This window comes from Solanum verrucosum, unplaced genomic scaffold (genome assembly GCF_900185275.1).
Source record: "Solanum verrucosum unplaced genomic scaffold, falcon-dt-bn FXZP01000255.1, whole genome shotgun sequence".
NCBI classification, from domain to species: Eukaryota; Viridiplantae; Streptophyta; class Magnoliopsida; order Solanales; family Solanaceae; genus Solanum; species Solanum verrucosum.
In genome coordinates this window covers 1,491,257-1,509,279 of record NW_026020006.1, presented here as the reverse complement: position 1 = coordinate 1,509,279, position 18,023 = coordinate 1,491,257, and the positions used below count along the sequence as shown (strand labels likewise).

The window sequence follows — 18,023 nt, the reverse complement described above, 5'->3', positions numbered from 1 at the left end:
TCTGATCTGAATGATATTGTTGTTTAATAGCAATAGTGTCAGGTTATGTTGTTCGGATTCTTCGAAAATATAAAATAGTGCAAGTGCATCATCTGAGGATGCAACATGCAACATTAGTGTTGCATTACTTTTGAAAAGTCCAAGCAACATAAGCGTCATGATCAGATCGTCGTGTACCTCGACTACTTGCTATTTGCATGAATATGTGGTAATTTTGTCAACCAATACTTCGAGATATACTCCCTTCGTCCCATATTAGATAGCATTAATTTAAATTTTCTCATTTTACCCCTATAATTAATATGGTCTTTGGAGATATTAGAATTTTGTTTTTCAAAAGGCTAATCAGTTGGCAAAATAGTAAAGTTAATCAATCTATTAATAATTTCTTAGACATTATATAAAATAGAATGTGTCTATCTAATGTGAGACGGAGAGGGTATTAGATAATAGTTTGATAAAAACAAGAAAGAAGATTGATGTACCTAATTGTCACATCATACACATATAATTTGTATTCTCGCTGAAAAGTTCCACTTGGGGAAAACGTCTTCTATCAAAAGTAACTTCATACTCTGACAATGAACTCGAGACTTTTTTGATTGATGACATGAAAAAGTACTTATCATTTTATCATGATCTTCCGTAAATCTACCTTGCTCGAAATTTCTTCAAAGATATTGGTCCAATTCGAATAGGAGAGACAAGCTCTACTTTCTAGAAAGTTCTTTTTTTTTCTTTCGATATATTTATAGTAGCTATGTTTGCTTAGTTACGCAGTTTATTCAATATGATATTTTAAAGGTGAAATTCACTATAACGTGTCAAAGCTTTAATTATTTTACGTCGCAATAATATATATAAAGTCATATAAATTCTTCTTTACCAACCTTTTCCAATTACAACACCTCTTCATCTTCTCTCTCTAACCCTTAAATCTTACCAAAATTCTGAATTTTTCATTGCTGTATCAACTTTCAGCTGTTATACTGAAGAATTTCTTGTTCAATTTTTACTTTTGTCACAAAATTTGGTTCAAAATTGTTCATTTTTGTTATCTTTGACTGATGGAATCAAAAGGGTCGGCGAAATTGATGGCGCCGGGGTTCAGATTTCATCCGACGGATGAGGAGTTGGTCAGGTACTATCTCCGGCGGAAGATTATTGGTAAACCTTTGAGATTTGATGCTATTTCTGAGATCGATATTTACAAAGTTGAACCATGGGATCTTCCGGGTAAGACCTTTTTTTTCTTCTTTCTAGAACCTTCGTTTTAACTTCTGGGTTAGACCCTTTTTGATTTTCTGTCGAATCTTTGGGTAATTGGTGCAAAGTAAGGTTTTTTATGTGATTTTTGGGGTGAATTAGGCTGTAGTTTGTTAGATCTATGGAACCTAATGTAGTGAATTCGTTTGGTGTGTATGTTTGACTATTGTGTGAGTTTTGGTTGAGTTTTGTATAGCTGGTTTTAAGTCTGAGAAGGGTTGTGGTAGGTTGACATTTTAGTAAAAAGACAGTAGTAAATTTAAGAAACTTCGAATAGGGGACGGGTGCAACAATAACCACATCAATATGCTTGTGTAATCCCAATTATACAAGTGAGGTCTGGGCAGAACTTACAAGGTAGAGGGGCTGTTTTTGATAGACACTCAGCTCAAAGAAAGTAGCATGCCCAGTGTAATTCCACATTGTGAGTCTGGGGAGGGTAGGATAGGATGCACACACAACTTACAAGGTAGAGAGGTTGTTTTTGTTAGACCGTCGGCACAAAGGAAGTAATCAAACCAGGATTAAAGGGAGAAAGGATATGAATATGGAGCACCGGAGTGGATATGGAGGATTTATATAGGCAAACTCGACCAAGTTGCAATTGAGCTGTTGTTATTGATTGATAAATTTCCAGCTAATTGAACAAGATATCTATCGGAGTTTTTTGGTAGTTATTCTCTCTTGCTCTAAAAGTTAATGGCTTGAAGGTATATAGTTCTTCACTCAGCTTCATGTGTCAACTAATAGATAACTGCCAATTTGTTCTGCCAGTTAATACTATCAGTTCATAAATATGATAGGCATTTTTGAACGGGGTATTGCCAATTTGTTCTGGCCTGGAGTTTTTTGGTAGTTTTTCTCTCTTGCTCTTAAAGTTAATAGCCTGAAGGTATATAGTTCTCCACTCAGTTTCATGTGTCGACTAATACAGAACTGCCAGTTTGCTCTGCCAGTTAATACAATCAGTTCATAAATATGATAGGCATTTTTGAACTGGGGTATTGCCAACTTGTTCTGCCTCGTCTTATTTGCTTCTGCTGACGAAGTAGGTTTTGATTTCATTTGGTTTTCCAGATTTTGATGACTTAGTCTGCTTCTTACTCCAATTTTCTAATGTTCAATTGTAAGTAGGATATTGGCTTGTGGTTCAAGATTTTGTTCAGAGTGTTTGAGTCATGTGTATGCGTATATTTTGTCAGCAGTACTTACATTTATGTGTCTATATTGATTTGTTATGCATAATGTGTACAATGGGAACAACATGCAAGGTGTTGCTTTGTGGTCAATGAAGTGTCTTGAGAACCAGTGGGTGGTCTCTTCCCATCTATTCAAGCCTTGGTGGACAGAGTTACCCGCTACTAGGTAGCATGTACCCCTTGGAATCAGTCTAGGTGCGTGCAAGCTAGTTCGGACACCATGGTTATCAAAAACAATGTGCACAGTGTGAGCAGGGATTATGACCTAAGGACTAAGATTGAGCTTAGGTATTTTAGGTCTGTCTGTTAGAAAATACTGATTGATCTGCTTAGTTGAGCATCTACAGTACATTCTCATCTTTACTATCATTTTTCTTTTTATGACATGTTATCCTTAAAGAATTTGTTCATGTCCCTCTTTTGTGATTTGGCATGTTAGAGAATAGCTTTCCTATCTTAGTTTCCTCTGTCGGAGTTATAAATCACAATCTGGCAGCCCATTTGGTTTTGCTTATTAAAGCATCTGATTATGCTTTTACTGAATAGGTGTTTACATAGTCATGAGTCCTATAGAGTAAGCTTGGTATAAGAAGTTCTTTTGATTGGTTAAGCTTAGCATAATTTTATCTGTGTCTTAGGTATGTCAAGGTTGAAAACAAGAGATTTGGAATGGTACTTTTTCAGCGTGCTTGATAGGAAGCATGGTAATGGAGCAAAAACCAATCGGGCGACAGAACGAGGCTACTGGAAGACAACTGGCAAGGACAGGGCTGTCCATCATAAGTCTAAGGTTGTCGGTATGAAGAAGACTCTAGTTTTTCATAGTGGTCGGGCCCCAAAAGGTGAGAGGACTAATTGGGTCATGCATGAGTACAAACTAATTGATGAGGAGTTGGAAAAAGCTGGAATTGTTCAGGTGAGATCATATGAACACATGTAGGTTGTGCTTGTTCAATGCAATGGCTTCTTGTGTCTCTCAACCCCTCTCCTAAACCTGGTGCTGCAGGGAAAAGGAGAGATTGAAGATAAATAGTGTATGACTATTTCTCAGGAAGCTAGAAGGAGATAATCCCCCCCCACCCTCCACCCTTCTATTTCTTTTCTTGAGCCGGATGATGCTGACTGTTTTTGGCTTTTTGCTATTTTATATGTTGAGAAGTATTTCTTCCCGTTAACTTATTTTCTTCTCCTCTTTTTTGGTGGAAAGGATGCACTTGTGTTATGTAGAGTCTTCCAGAAGAGTGGTGCAGGGCCGAAGAATGGGGAAAAGTATGGGGCACCTTTTGTTGAGGAGGAATGGGAAGATGATGAGTTAGAAATTGTTCCCAAGGAGGAGGCTGCTGAAGAAGTTGAATTTGGAGATGATATCTATCTAGATGGACATGACCTTGAGCAGGTATATCCATTTATGATGTACATTTTACTTTTCTCTATTCGTGTTATGCCTTGGTCATCTAAAGTCTGGTTCTTTTTGCTTGCCCCAATACCCCCCTCCTCTTTCTGCCCCCCCCCCCCCCCCCCCCAGAACCACATATACACACACAGCCTAACAAGAAATGTAGCATTTAAATGTAATAAAATGCAAGAAGTGTTAACTTTCCTCTGTTTCTGTGTCTCGGCAACATCGTGATGCCTGGTTTTTCTTTTTTTAACCGAGAAATTCCCAAGAGACAAGTGACACATGGTTCAAAACTCAGTGAATAAAGGTTTTGCAGGGACAGCTGTTAGTATATGCCAATCTGATTTTAAAAGAGGGCTAATCATTAGTCACTTATTGAAAATCATCTTATACATCTGCTTAGGGATTTGGTTTATGTCCATGAAATGTGGATGTTGATAGGAAATAGTGATTCATCCTAGAAGTTACTCTATTATGGTGTCTTTGACACCAACCTGAGTAACAATGGATATTTCTCATTATCAATTCTGCATAGTCTGAGTTGATGAAGCTTTTGGATTCTATATCTTGAGCCATCCTGTCTCTACCTCAAAATAAAAGAAAACAAGGCTAGCAGCCCGTTTCCTGTTTATATTTAGATAAATTTGCTATCTATTTTGGATAGAGGTGAGATGTATCTTCTCATTTTGGTGCATGTTTCTCTTGCATCAGATTCTTGGGGCTGACTCACCTGTGGATGGTGCTCCACTTCCTTTGAACTGCTATAGCGAGGGAAATGCTAGCAACAGTGGGGAAATAAGTAACTCCTTTGAAGAAGCACAGAACTGGCTTCAGCAACCGGATGAGCAGGAATCATTTGATCCTGCGATTCAACAGATCAATGCAGATACAAATCCTGTCAAGCATGAATTCATGAGTGAACCAAGCAATAGTATGAACACTGAAGATGTGGATTACTTGCTTGATGAACCAGTTGTAACTGCAACTGATAACCTTCAATTCAGTGATGGAGCATTCCTTGAAGCTAGTGATCTTTCAAGACCCATTGAGGTTGATACGTCAGGTTTTGACATGCTTGAGGATTACCTTACATTCTTTGATGCAGACGATAACTTCCAAAGTATGGGTTTCAATCCACCAATGATGACCGAAGGTGATGATCATGTGTCTGACTTAGCATCTCCGGAGGAGAAGGTAACGTTACTTACCGACTCCACTTCTTGTACTTGTCATGTTCTGGTCTTCTTGAATCTTAGCTAATTACTTTCATGACAGAACATTGGCGAGGTAAATGACCAACCAATTGCACCAAGTGAAGAGCCGGAGGATCAAAAGAAGAATGTTGCATCATCCTCAAAACTGGAACCATCTAAATTTGGATCAGGTAGTGATAAGGGTTCTTTTCGGACTCTATGCTGAAGATTTGCTCAACACGAATTTCAGTTAAACCAACAATTCTGTTTCTTAAGATAACATTTTTTAACTTAATTAACATATTTTTCGATGGTGCAGATTATAAGTATCCATTTATGAAGCAGGCAAGCTGCATGTTGGGCGGTATACCTGCTCCACCTGCATTTGCTTCAGAGTTCCCTTCAAAAAGTGCAGCTCTCCGTATGAATTCTTCCTCAGAAGCATCCAGTTCAATCCACGTCACTGGTTTTATTCAAATAACAAACATGACTATGAGTGGCAATGGGATGGACGAGTTGGTGGGTAAGCATGGGAATTACAACGTTATCCTATCTTTAGGCTTATCACAGCATGGTGATAGCTCCGCTCACTTGGAATCAGCAGTTAGTTTTCTTCCTGGGAAGACAATTTCAACAGCATCCTGGTGCTGGTTCTATTATCTGTTCCTTTGGGTCCTCATTCTTTCCACAACCTTCAAAGTTGGGACCTTAATTCGTGCCACGTAATGCCTCAAGAATCTAGAGAGCTCAATAAAGAAGGGGCTCAAAACTAGTTTTTACTTTTGAAAGTCATGGCAGGTTATCTTGATCTCTGGCTGAAGTGAACATTATTATATATGATACACAACCTATACCAGGAATATTTTAGTGTTTAGACATTCAAGTGAGTTGATGCAGTTTCTGACTCCTGAACAAATTTTAAAATTCAGTGATGCATCACAGTGCAGCTTGGAAGCTGCAAAACTCATTTTACACAACAATTAAGTACTGTGATGATTTTATGTAGTGCCATTGTCTTTTTGGCTGATCTTATTAGTTTTCATGTTGTTTCTGTCTCATGTTGTTACTTGTTATTATGTTTTATTGAAACAACCTCTCTACATTCACAAGGTAGGGGCAAGGATGCATACGCACTACCCTCTTCAGATTTCACTAAGCTAAATTGTTGATAAGTTACAAGGGTGGTCGTAATTTGTACAAATCGTTCACATGTGATTTCAGGATAAATGAAATTTACCTGTGTTGTTCAATTGTTCACAAGGTTTTAAAGGATGGGCGAAGACTTTATATTATCTTCATTTTATCTATCTTATCAAATCTTGATTTACTTGTAGTGCTGATCTTTTAGTGCAATGAATTAGAGACACAATTTGAATTCCAAATTGAGCACTAAGAAAGTTTACTTAATCAGAGTTTCCAATTTGACCAACTAATTTCACTTAGCACTTATTCCAAATTGCCCCTTTTGTTGGACATTAATATGCTGAAGATTCATAATGGATTTTTTAATATTACTAATGACTTATAGTAATATATGATTTATCAAGTCAATATCAAAAGGAAAAAAGAAGAAAAATATATAAAAATAAGATAAGAGTAACATTAAGTGCACACGTTCAACCTTTGACACTATAGTTTCTTTTTAAATCTTTCCATCTAAAGTTCTATTTTTATCTTACTACGCGTAAGATGATTCCAACATCATATTTGTATTTTAAAGTAAATAAAAAGGGAAAGAGCACTACAAAGACTTGGATAGTTGAATACTTTTGACACTATAGTTTCTTTTTAAATCTTTCCATCTAAAGTTCTATTTTTATCTTACTACGCGTAAGATAATTCCAACATCATGTTTGTATTTTAAAGTAAATAAAAAGGGAAAGAGCACTACAAAGACTTGGATAGTTGAATTTTGTGTCAAATGTGTTATGATTGAGTTTATAAGAGAAAGCAAAGTTTGAGTTTTCAAAGTGAAAGCAAAGTGTGTTCTATGCATATGGCCACCAAAGCAAAGCAAAGAAAAACATGACATTTGTCATTCAAAGATAAAGAGAAGAAACTTCCATTTTTTCCTCCACTCCCCACTATATACATATTTTGATGAAAAGGAATTTAAGAGTGTAGGTGACTTAGTGCCTATTTTAATTTGTGGTCTTCATTGGTTCTTTGGAGTTGTCAAAAAAATTGCATTTCTAAGTCTATGTCCAACCAAATGGCTACATATATAGTTAACTGATACTCCTTTATCGAAAAATTATACTGTGGATAATTTTTTTTTAAAAAAAAAACATATGTATATTGATTTAGTCATGTGTTTATTTTTTTACATTTTGGATTCTCTTATTAAAAATTCTGACTTTGTCGCTTTCTTGGTATTCAATCAAATTTAGAATATATATTCCTTTCCTTTTCATATTGGCCCATTGAAGCACTATTTATCACAAGGGTTAATAGTCTACCACATATAAGCTAAAACAACAATTAAAACTTATTGATCTTGATAGTTGCTATAAATTAAGGGTTATGGTAAGATGAATAGGATTCCTTTAACTTTTATTAAAGATCTCAAGTTTAAATTTTTATGTATAGAAAAATATTGGTAAGATATATTGCCTTTTAATAAATTACATGGTGTAAATTTATATTAGTTGAAGTTCTAATATAAATATCAAACACCGAATGACAAACAAAGAATAGGTGAGTTAGTGGACTATTTTAATTGGTGGTCTTCATTGGTGCCTTAGGAGTTCCTATAAATTGCATGTCTATTATGCCTATATCCAATCAAAAGGCAACATATGTTGAAGACCTTCTAGTAATCCTTTCTTGTCACCGTTGACAAGACGTGGTGCAACTGATAAGGTTACACCTCTCTTAATTAGGAATCTCGGATTTGAACCTGGTTATAAAAAAATCCTTAATAGGAAGCGCTCCCCCCCAAATGGGGCCTATGCTATTATATCGATAATTATAACAATAGATCTTTATTCCAAATTATTTGGTATTTGTTACATATGAAACCTTACTATATTTATATTATTTCTCATTTAAACTCATCTCAAATTCTCAGATACTAATATAACGTTGCTTAGGTGAAAACATTCAGATTTATTATTGTATGGTAAAAATCATCATAAAATATTACACATTTAGTCAATCAAAATCCACAATAAAAAATACATATAATTTTTATATTATCATTATATAAAACTCGAAGGAAAATATTTCTTAAGTAAACTATACTAGATGATGGAATATGTACACCTAACACATATGGAAGTCACTCAAATTTGTAGTCAAGTGAGAACATAAAATGACAGAGTGGAAATTCATCAAGCCTAAAATATAAAGTAGGAGCAAACTGTATCTATAATATATATAAAAAAAAATATAAATATAAATAAATATGAGTTTTAAATATTATGCACCAACCATGTAAAAAATATTTACATAATTAGGTCGTCTATTTAGACATCATTATAGATACATTTCTTGATAAACATTAATCGATTGATAAAAATACTAATCAACTTATCATGATATGCACATGTTAAAATTTATCGATATTGTATGAAGAAAATCTAACTGATCAGAAGTATAGTTTCACCACAAGTTACAGATTTGACAGAATCAATAGCATATAAAGTATTTGTCATGAACTTACTCGTTATTCTATCATAGAATTCAAAACTTATAAACTTAAAATCTCGTTGAAATTATATGTAACTTAAACCCTCGATATAATTTTGCATGAAGCTAGATGAAGGGCCACCACTTACAACCTCATCATGATAAGTTTTTATATACTTTATCATAAAATATTGCCACATACACTACCAACACCACTAACTCCAATCAACATGTTCATATTTAATTTCCTCTTCCGTTAAAATATTACTCTTTAAGAGGCTACTAGAAAACCATGCAACTTATAAAAGTTGGATTTTGAGTGCCTATAAATAGCAACACTAACCTTACTCTATGTCATTCACAATCATAAGTATTTATTTTCTTGGCAAGTGACACTTTCCTTACAAATATTTTCATAAACACAAGTACAGCTTGTTTAGTACTATTGTACTTTATATATATATAATATAAGTCTTGCATTTTGGAAGTTTGGAGTTAATATAATGGTGCATTCCAAACTTATTGGAGTTGCAATATTATTGGCATTGCTCTTTGTGGATCTTGCTTTTGGTGCAAGATTTTATGGTAGAGGAGGTGGCGGTGGAGGTGGAGGGGGAGGTGGTGGTGGAGGGTCAGCATTGGGGGTGGGGTCAGGTTATGGTTCAGGGTATGGCTCTGGGGAAGGCTATGGGTATGGTGAGGGTAATGATGTGTTTGGGAGTAGCGGAGGTGGTGGTGGAGGTGGAGGTGGTGGTGGTGGTGGTGGAGGCGGCGGTGGGGGGAATTCAGGAAGAGGTAGTGGCTCTGGATATGGCTCAGGATCAGGGTCAGGGTATGGATCAGGTGGAGGAATAGGTAGGGGCGGTGGTGGTGGTGGCGGTGGTGGCCAAGGTGGTGGGGGTGGAGGTGGCTCAGGAAATGGTTCTGGTTATGGAAGTGGAAGTGGTTCTGGTTATGGAAGTGGTGGTGGAAGTGGCGGTGGTGGTGGTGGCGGTGGTGGCCAAGGTGGTGGGGGTGGAGGTGGCTCAGGAAATGGTTCTGGTTATGGAAGTGGAAGTGGTTCTGGTTATGGAAGTGGTGGTGGAAGTGGCGGCGGTGGTGGTGGTGGTGGTGGTGGTGGCGGTGGTGGAGGAGGAGGTGGTGGAGGTGGCGGCAATGGTTCAGGATATGGTAGTGGCTCCGGCTATGGATCAGGGTATGGAGGAGGAAATGGAGGATATGGAGGGGATGAACCTTGAAGTATATTAGATGATTTGCTTATGCAAATTAGGAAGTTTGTGAAATAAATAACTCACCTTATTTATGTGGTTTCTGAAACTTTGCATGGATGCATGTAATGAATTTTTCATGTTTAATTTTATAATATTATATTTGCATGTAATATATTATTTTTGCATGTTTTATACCATAATTTTCCTTTAACCTCTCTTAACTTTTAATTTCATATTATTTACTCCGACTAACTAACGTACACATAGAAGCATTGGCTAGTCAGTCACGAACTACTTGACTTCCATAAGGGCATGTCCCATTTCTCAATCAGATGTTTGGATGTGAGCTATACTCCGCATGGAGCCAAACGGATGCATGAATGATTCAATCTTTTCTTTAGCCTTCACTGTTAAAGGGCTCATCGCTTCGCAGCTGATTGATCATCGATATGCTGCCCTTTAAACTTTAGAAAGATCGTTTTTGTTCTAACATTTTTTTGACTCATATATATTGTTGCTGATATTGATGAAAATGACCATTTATATTCTACAAGACATGATAAAGGAACAAAAATAATGTCAATATCCAATAAAAATCACAATTTTCAATTTAATGTTTTACCTACTTAAAAATTACAACTGTATAAAATGAGCATATATTCAGTCAATTGAATCAATTGGAATATAGTTCTATTGCCTCAAATTTCTGGTTCAAATGATCAAAGACTTTACTTGAAACTTCTCCTCTTCTGGCCAATATGGGATCAGTGATTTCACAAACTCATCAACTACAGAAATGTGAAAATAATTCCATAATCAACACATTAATATGAAATTTCAGATGATACGTTACGAAAATCATAAATGAAAAATTAAGAAATCGAAATCCATCAGGTCACCCACCTCTCAGTAACTGTTGCTACTTTCTTAGATATCATAGACTCGGCTATGCTGATAGCTCTTTGAGATCCGGTAATAGTCACTTTCCTGTAAAAGTCCAGAAATTATTTATCTTTATAGTCTTATGTTGCTCGGACTTTTCAAATTGCTGCCCCACCCTGTGTAAGATCCTCCAAAAATGACTACTTTTGAAGGATTAGACACGCATCCGGTAATATTTTTGAAGAGTCTGAGCAATGTAACGATATACTTCACAAATCCTCAAGACAAATGGAACAAAGAAATCCAGGAAAGCTTACCTGTCAGAAGTGCCGGACATGAAATCACCCCTATCTGATATCTTTATTCTAGCTCCACTTACCTGGAAAGACAGAAGATACTTAATTGGACTCATTTGGTTTGAGTTATAAGATGAAATAATCATGGTATACAGTTTTGTATTCTGTATTGCGTGTTTGGTTTGTATTTTGAATCTTGAATAGCTAATCCTATATATCCTCTTTTCAGTATAAAGAACCAAATGTCCGATGAAAAATGATCTCTGCACTACTAATCCATGTATTGCAATCCTTGCATAACTTGTTTCTAAACCAAATGACCCCTTAGAACATATACAAGCAGGGAAAAGATTGCAACTTCTTTACTAACCTGACTTATCTCCATTACACTCCTTCCATTCCGGCCAAGCACCAAACCAATACGCTCATCAGCAACACCAATAGTGACAGAATTGTTCCCATCTTCCTGCAAAACCACCAAAGTAGGCGCAGGTCAAAAAACTGATAACAAAATCTGTCAGTTCTAAAGAAGAAGGCATAATCTTATTTAGGAACATGATAAGAGCATGCCATTATCAGCTTCAAAGCCAATACAAAGAATAAGTTGAATTCAAACAAAACGGAGTTGAAATCCAGTCACAAGCACAAGGGGCAAAAACATGATGTCCTCACAGAATTAGGCTCCATCTTGTTCTGATATCTGTTATTTGGATATCTCCCTCCAATTCCATTCGGTGGTCCATAGTTCATTCCAAGATAAGCTGCTAAGAAATAGGAAGCAGTAGAAGTAGAACTAGGAATCAGAATATGACGTTAAAAAACAACTTTAAGATGGCAGAATCAACTACTACGATGATCTCCTAAATATAACACCTAATAGCTTGGAGAACATTACTAAAGATATGGTCATAAATGTTGTAGAAAGTATGACAGACAAGAAACAAGTAATGAATTCCCTCCACTCATCCATTCATGTAACCTCAGGTCCTGTATGAATCAATACCAAAAGAATTGCACAAGCACAGAAAATGATTAAGACAGAGCAGATCATATTCCTCCCGATCTATTACTTAAATGTAAGTATTACAAATTAATTAAATTTGAATAATACCTGCATAAGGAAATGGAGCATTCATGTTCTGTACATAATGAGTGTCTTCAGCCAACTTATATAGAATCAATTCAATAGCCCGCATCTGCTCCCCTAGAGTTCCAATCACTATTACTATCCTATCATGCAGTCCTGGAAAGTTCTCATCCTGAGGTAATATTTTTATGCCAGCCCGAGAGTCTTCAATAAATGACCTGTAAAAGAAAACTATCTATGTTAATCTGATGATTTTGTCGACCATTTTTGTTCTGCATTTTAAATTGTATTTGGAAATTTAGTAAAATGTGTTTCCTTTATATGATTTTGGTTGCAGATGAAGTTCAAAATGAACTTTCACACAATAGTTGCAATTTACAACTCCATTATATGATAGTCAGTGTTGTCAAAGAGGCGTTTGAGATGCACTTAATCCCTAAAGCTAGAGCAAAATATGATGTGCATTTTCAGTCGCACAAGTATTGCTTCATTGCAGGACAAAAGCACCAAGGTACAAACCTTATTACTCTGTTTTTTCCTTGAATAGAGGGACACTAAACAATATATATTTCACCTTTTTTACCATACTCTAATTTTTTCAATTTTTCTGTCTATATTATGGTTTATAGCTATCATTCTTGAACTACATATAGATTTTTATCTTTCCCTTTCCTGTACATAAAACTCATGCTTTATTTGTGTTTGCTCTTGACGCTCCAATAATTTCAGCACTTCTTGTTGCTCATCACCTTTGATATCACTGTATTCCCTCAATTTGCAGATGAACTGTATGGTTATTATCCTAACTTTTCTTGTGGACCCTTGATGACCTAGGTTTTGAATATCTGTGGTAAATAGGAACCTCCCTGAACAATAAACCCATAAGCACAATAAAATAACAAACAACTCTAAGCATTTATTCCCACCAGACTCACATGTTACACATTGACAACATCCTGATGTGGGATGGGGTACCAACGCATTAACCCAGAGAGTTCAACCATGAAGACTAAGTTTAAAAGTGAATGAGTTCAAATATTCAAATGGGACAAGGAACCCAGTCTAATGGCATACACAATTTGATTTAAAGCGGTAATAAACTAGGATGCAAAGCTCATGCAGTTGATCGAACTTCCAGTCAGAAACTTAAAAATGAAAAATGGAAAAGGCAAAGTCAGCTAACTCATTCCAGCACAAGACTGTGTCATTCCATACTCTATAAAACAGCAAATTCTGATTGATCACATCACAGAAACTAGTTAACATGATCAGTACCAAAACCAGGTATCTTAGAATCAGCAATACTTTGCTTGGAAGAAGAGCTAGTTATCTTAAATGAGTAATGATACAATGAAACCTGCATGCATTTTCAGGAGCAGTGTATTTTGGGGGATGGGGGGGGGGGGGCTTTTAGGACATATAATGAGGAAAGATTCATACTTTATCACAGATCCTCCCTTCCCGATAATTCCACCACAAGAGCTGTTGGGCACAACTAGTCTAACTTTTGATCGCGGGCCAACATCACCACCATCTTCAACATAACTCTGAATTGGAAAAGACAGTTTTTTCAAGGCATCTGTCAATAACAGTACACAGAATGGGATTTTAGACATGATATTACCTCATCCAGTAGCTTATTAAGAATAAGATCAACTGCCTTGAGTACATCATCAATCGACCCAGATACCATTACAATCCTATCCATGGTACCAGGGAAAAATTCGTTGTTGCGTGACAACTGAATTCTTGCCCCAGAACGAGCCTGAAAGTCACTGATTGTCGAGCCGCCCTTTCCAATAATTGAACCAGCCTCAGCATTCGATAAAAGGAACTTGATAGATATTTTGTTTTCCTCATGGTCTGGAGATATAACAAACACAAAGGAGAAACATCAGCACTGTGAAGAAGTAAGAAGGGAATGAGATACTGTGGGCTGTGGCGCAATCAATTAAATATTTTGGACAAATTACTGAAAACAAGATGAAAAAAATTGATCCCAGAATCATAAATGTAAATTGAATAATGATAACAAGCACCTTTATAGGCATAATCCCTAGTAACAGAAAAAAAAGTTAAAACATATTCTCACCTCCGTAAAGCAGCAATACAGATATATTCCCATGTTAAGTACAAAACTTATAAGATAGGTGATCTCTCATTACAGCCCATTAACCAATACTATCATCACAATGCAGGGAATCAAGTCAGCCAGAAAAGGATTACACAACATTTGATGCATCATGTAAAAGTATATGCAAGAACTAATTATGTAATAAATAAGTCCCTGACTACGAGGAAAAACAATGTAGCAGATAGATAATTCTTTTAATGGGTAAAGTCTCCGTCTATTAAAGACATTTCTTCTTGCTACAAATGGATGTAAGATTGGAAATGCCCATAAGGAATGACGGCAATTCACTGTTTGACATGGTTCCTTCAAACTTATAAAAGAGAGTGAATGATATTATTGAAGCTACAAGGTTGATTCACTTGTAGCTTTCATACATACTTGGACTTCCTTGTAGCATCCTTTTGCAAAACAACACTATGTCCCACTTATAAAGAGGGGGAAGAGTAGCAAGAAATGTATCACGGAGAAGCATTGTCATATCAGAACATAGTTTTTTTTTCACATGTATGTAGTTGATAATGGTTGAAAGATGCAGCTCTGCTACACAATTAGGTGCAACATACGCTTTCGAGATTAAGCACCTTTTTTATTTAGTATTTCCAAAAGCAAAAACTTCCCATCCAATCCATAAGGTGATGTGTTTGAGGATCAATATTAGTCTTTGGGAGTTAATAATTAAGAATAACCACATTAACAGTGGCACATTGTGAGAATGCAAAGGTGTCATATAAGAATCAAAATCCAATGACGCTCAGTGAGATGCAGTATATGACAAAGATTGCAGTTTTTTTGGCGGCTAAATGTGACAATGAAATAAAAAGAAAAATGATCCTTTATTTTTTTTATTACAAGGGAAACCCGTAGCCACTACCCTTTGGGTGCGCACAAGGTAAAAACCCTGCACCTATGCAATAGCTCGCAAACCACACAGAAGAGGTAACCCGCACTAGGCAAGCTCAGTGCGACGAGCTCGACCCAAAAAAATGATCCTTTATCTCAAGACATGGGAGAGGTTATGCCCTTCCAAAAACTTATCATGATTAGTTTATAGAAGTTAAGGCTTCCTTCCAATAGAAATTAAAATAGTCAATTATACCAAGAAATGCTTGTCAAGTTAATTACCATAACTAGGCTAACCAAAATTGTTTTTGACTCAAGACAGCAAACAAGCATACAGCACAGAAGTCAAAGAACCATCACGGCATCTGGTTGCAAGCACAGACTTCAGACCACAAATAGCAAACATACAAGCTCGTTCTGAAGGGTCCACCTCGCAAACAGGAACTCGAGAATACAAGTCTCAGTTCCCTTTTCTTATTTAACTCCCTAAATTTCTAAATGATCTTTCTCCTCCTTTTTTTTTGCGCACCAGGGGGGTGGAGAGCTTGTTGATTATTGGATCAAATGGTCGAAAGTCCACCCCTTCAATCATACTATTCAGCGTACTTTCATTGGGAACATGGTGCAGCTGAATATCTCAAAAAAAAAGAAACAAGAGGTTGAGAAATCTGATCCTCGTTGCTTCTAATTTCTTTCTCAATCAACATAAACCGTCATCTTTCAAGTTCATTTCTTTTTCCAAAATCGCTAAATAAACTTGCTCATTTTGTAAGTTCAGAAAGTTGCAACCAAAAAATAGGTGTTTCCTCTATCTTAACTTATACAGGTTAGATTGAATCTGCTACCTCACCCATTTTGCTTCTAATTTCTTTCTTAATCAACATAAACAGTCCTCTTTCAAGTTCGTTTCTTTTTCCAAAATAGCTAAATAAACTTGCTCATATTGTAAGTTCAGACAATCGCAACCACAAATAGGTGTTTCCTCTATCTTAACTTCGATTGAATATGACATCTACCCATTTCTTCAAATTCTTTCTCATTTAACATAAACCGTCACCTTTCAAGTTTGTTCCTTTTTTGGGAAAAAGCTGAAGTAACTTGCTCGCATTGTAAGCTCACACAGTTGCAACCCAAAAATAAGTCATGAAATGAGCTTCAATGAAGAAGTGGAGATTCATCTAGCCGGAGGCACCTTAATAGCTCAGTTGGTTGGCTACATGAAATTTATAAGGTGACACAGTTCGATTCACCACTTTGTAATCCCCACCACCAATTTCTCTTTTTTTAAAAGTGGATTCATCTAGCATCTCAACTAATTTCACATGATACCTATTACCAAAGGTAACAAATGGGAACAAATCACTTACTACTTTTGCATTCAAACCTAAAACCTCATTATTCTCGACCCAATTCATCGACTTCATCAACGACTAGGTCAAACCTTTTTTTAAAATAAAGGGAGTCATCTAGCCGACCTAGTTGTTATTGTTGTGTCAGGTTCTGTTTGCGCACATCTCAACTAATTTCACGTGATACTTGTTACCCGAGGTAACAAATGGGAACAAATCATCTCCTACTTTAGCATTCAAACCTAAAACCTCATTATTCTCAACTTACTTACATCGACTTCATCGATGACTAGGTTAAACCTTTTTAAAAAAATAAAGGGATTCATCTAGCTAACCTAGTTGTTGTTGTTGTGTGAGGTTCAGTTTGCTTGCATCTCGACTAATTTCACGTGATACTTGTTACCCGAGATAACAAACAGGAAAGAAATCACCTACTCCCTCCGTTCCATCTTATGTGGCACCATTTGACTTGGCACAATATTTAAGGGAAAAAATAAGACTTTCGAAATTTAAGGTCTAAAACAATCCTTCATATATGTGTGGTTGTAAATCATTTCATTAAGGCTAAAAGGGGAATTTTAAAATCAAATTGTTTCTAATTATACTAAGGTGACATTCTTTACAAGACGAACTAAAAAGCAAAGGTTGTCACATAATATGAGACCGAGAGAGTACTACTTTTGCACTCAAACCTAAAACCTCATTATTCTCAACCCACTTACATTCACTTCATCAACGATTAGGACACACCTTTTCTCTTTAAAATAAAGGGATTCATCTAGCCGACCAAGTTGTTGTTATTGTGTCTTGTTCAGTTTTCGTGCATCTCAACTAATTTTCAATAAATGTCAATAAATCACCAACTACTTTTGCATTCAAACCTAAAATCTTACTATTATCCACCCAATTACATCGACTAGGTCACACTTTTAGGTCCTATTATAATAAAATTTATCACCAAACAAACAACAAATAGTAGATCCGAAGCTAATAGAGTGTAAAAAATAGATATACCTGAGGAAGGAGGAGGAGATTGAGATTTGCGAGGCGAAGAAGAGTGTTCCTGTATACCTTCAGTAGATGAATTGTACTCAGATTGAGCTGCTCCTTCCATTGCCATTAATTTACTTAATCAGTATAATAAATAGAGAGAATTTATGGATGAAAAATGGAGTCAAAACATTAGCAATTTGTGAAGAAGAAGAAGAAGAAAGACTCTGATTTATGAAGAAATATCTACTGTGTGAAAAAGAAGCAGATGAGATTTAAGAGAAACTGGAGAGAGAGTGGAAGAAGAATATGCTAAGAAAGTGGTAATATAAAAAAATAAAATAACAAAAATGGAATTTTGATCTTTTCTCTTTCCGTTCAAAATCAAATCGTAACCGATAAGCCCATCGCACAATTGACTTGTTGGCTTATTAATGTTGAATTATTGGATTAGCAATTAGTAAATGGATTAAACTTTTATAGTTAGTGATTTATTGATGAGGATGCGAATTACTCGATTTTCTTATTGGGTAAATCGTTAACTTGC

The 18,023-nt window shown here is 36.0% G+C and overlaps 3 protein-coding genes across 4 annotated transcripts; 2 read left to right on the top strand and 1 right to left on the bottom strand.

The window, feature by feature from the left end:
* Positions 1 to 892: 892 nt before the first annotated feature.
* On the top strand, positions 893 to 6,062 carry LOC125819579 (NAC domain-containing protein 78-like). Its single transcript, XM_049499028.1, has 6 exons — positions 893 to 1,236; positions 3,104 to 3,381; positions 3,673 to 3,861; positions 4,576 to 5,058; positions 5,140 to 5,248; positions 5,377 to 6,062. The coding sequence occupies exons 1-6, from the start codon at positions 1,068 to 1,070 to the stop codon at positions 5,781 to 5,783; spliced, it is 1,635 nt and encodes a 544-aa protein (XP_049354985.1). The 5' UTR covers positions 893 to 1,067; the 3' UTR covers positions 5,784 to 6,062.
* A 3,128-nt stretch (positions 6,063 to 9,190) lies between these two features.
* Positions 9,191 to 10,361, top strand: LOC125819445 (glycine-rich cell wall structural protein 2-like). The gene is made up of 2 exons (XM_049498875.1): positions 9,191 to 9,803; positions 10,300 to 10,361. Exons 1-2 carry the CDS (start codon positions 9,191 to 9,193, stop codon positions 10,359 to 10,361), a joined length of 675 nt encoding a protein of 224 aa, XP_049354832.1.
* A 411-nt stretch (positions 10,362 to 10,772) lies between these two features.
* On the bottom strand, positions 10,773 to 17,762 carry LOC125819586 (protein BTR1-like). 2 transcript variants are annotated; one of them, XM_049499039.1, is made up of 8 exons: positions 17,501 to 17,762; positions 13,788 to 14,026; positions 13,604 to 13,710; positions 12,188 to 12,381; positions 11,749 to 11,840; positions 11,447 to 11,542; positions 11,098 to 11,159; positions 10,773 to 10,885 (listed from the first exon to the last, which is right to left on the bottom strand). In XM_049499039.1, exons 1-8 carry the CDS (start codon positions 17,604 to 17,606, stop codon positions 10,789 to 10,791), a joined length of 993 nt encoding a protein of 330 aa, XP_049354996.1. In that variant the 5' UTR covers positions 17,607 to 17,762; the 3' UTR covers positions 10,773 to 10,788. The 2 variants fall into 2 exon arrangements, with proteins under 2 accessions (XP_049354996.1, XP_049354997.1); XM_049499040.1 differs by having other exon boundaries at positions 11,749 to 11,837; positions 17,501 to 17,750.
* Positions 17,763 to 18,023: the final 261 nt, after the last annotated feature.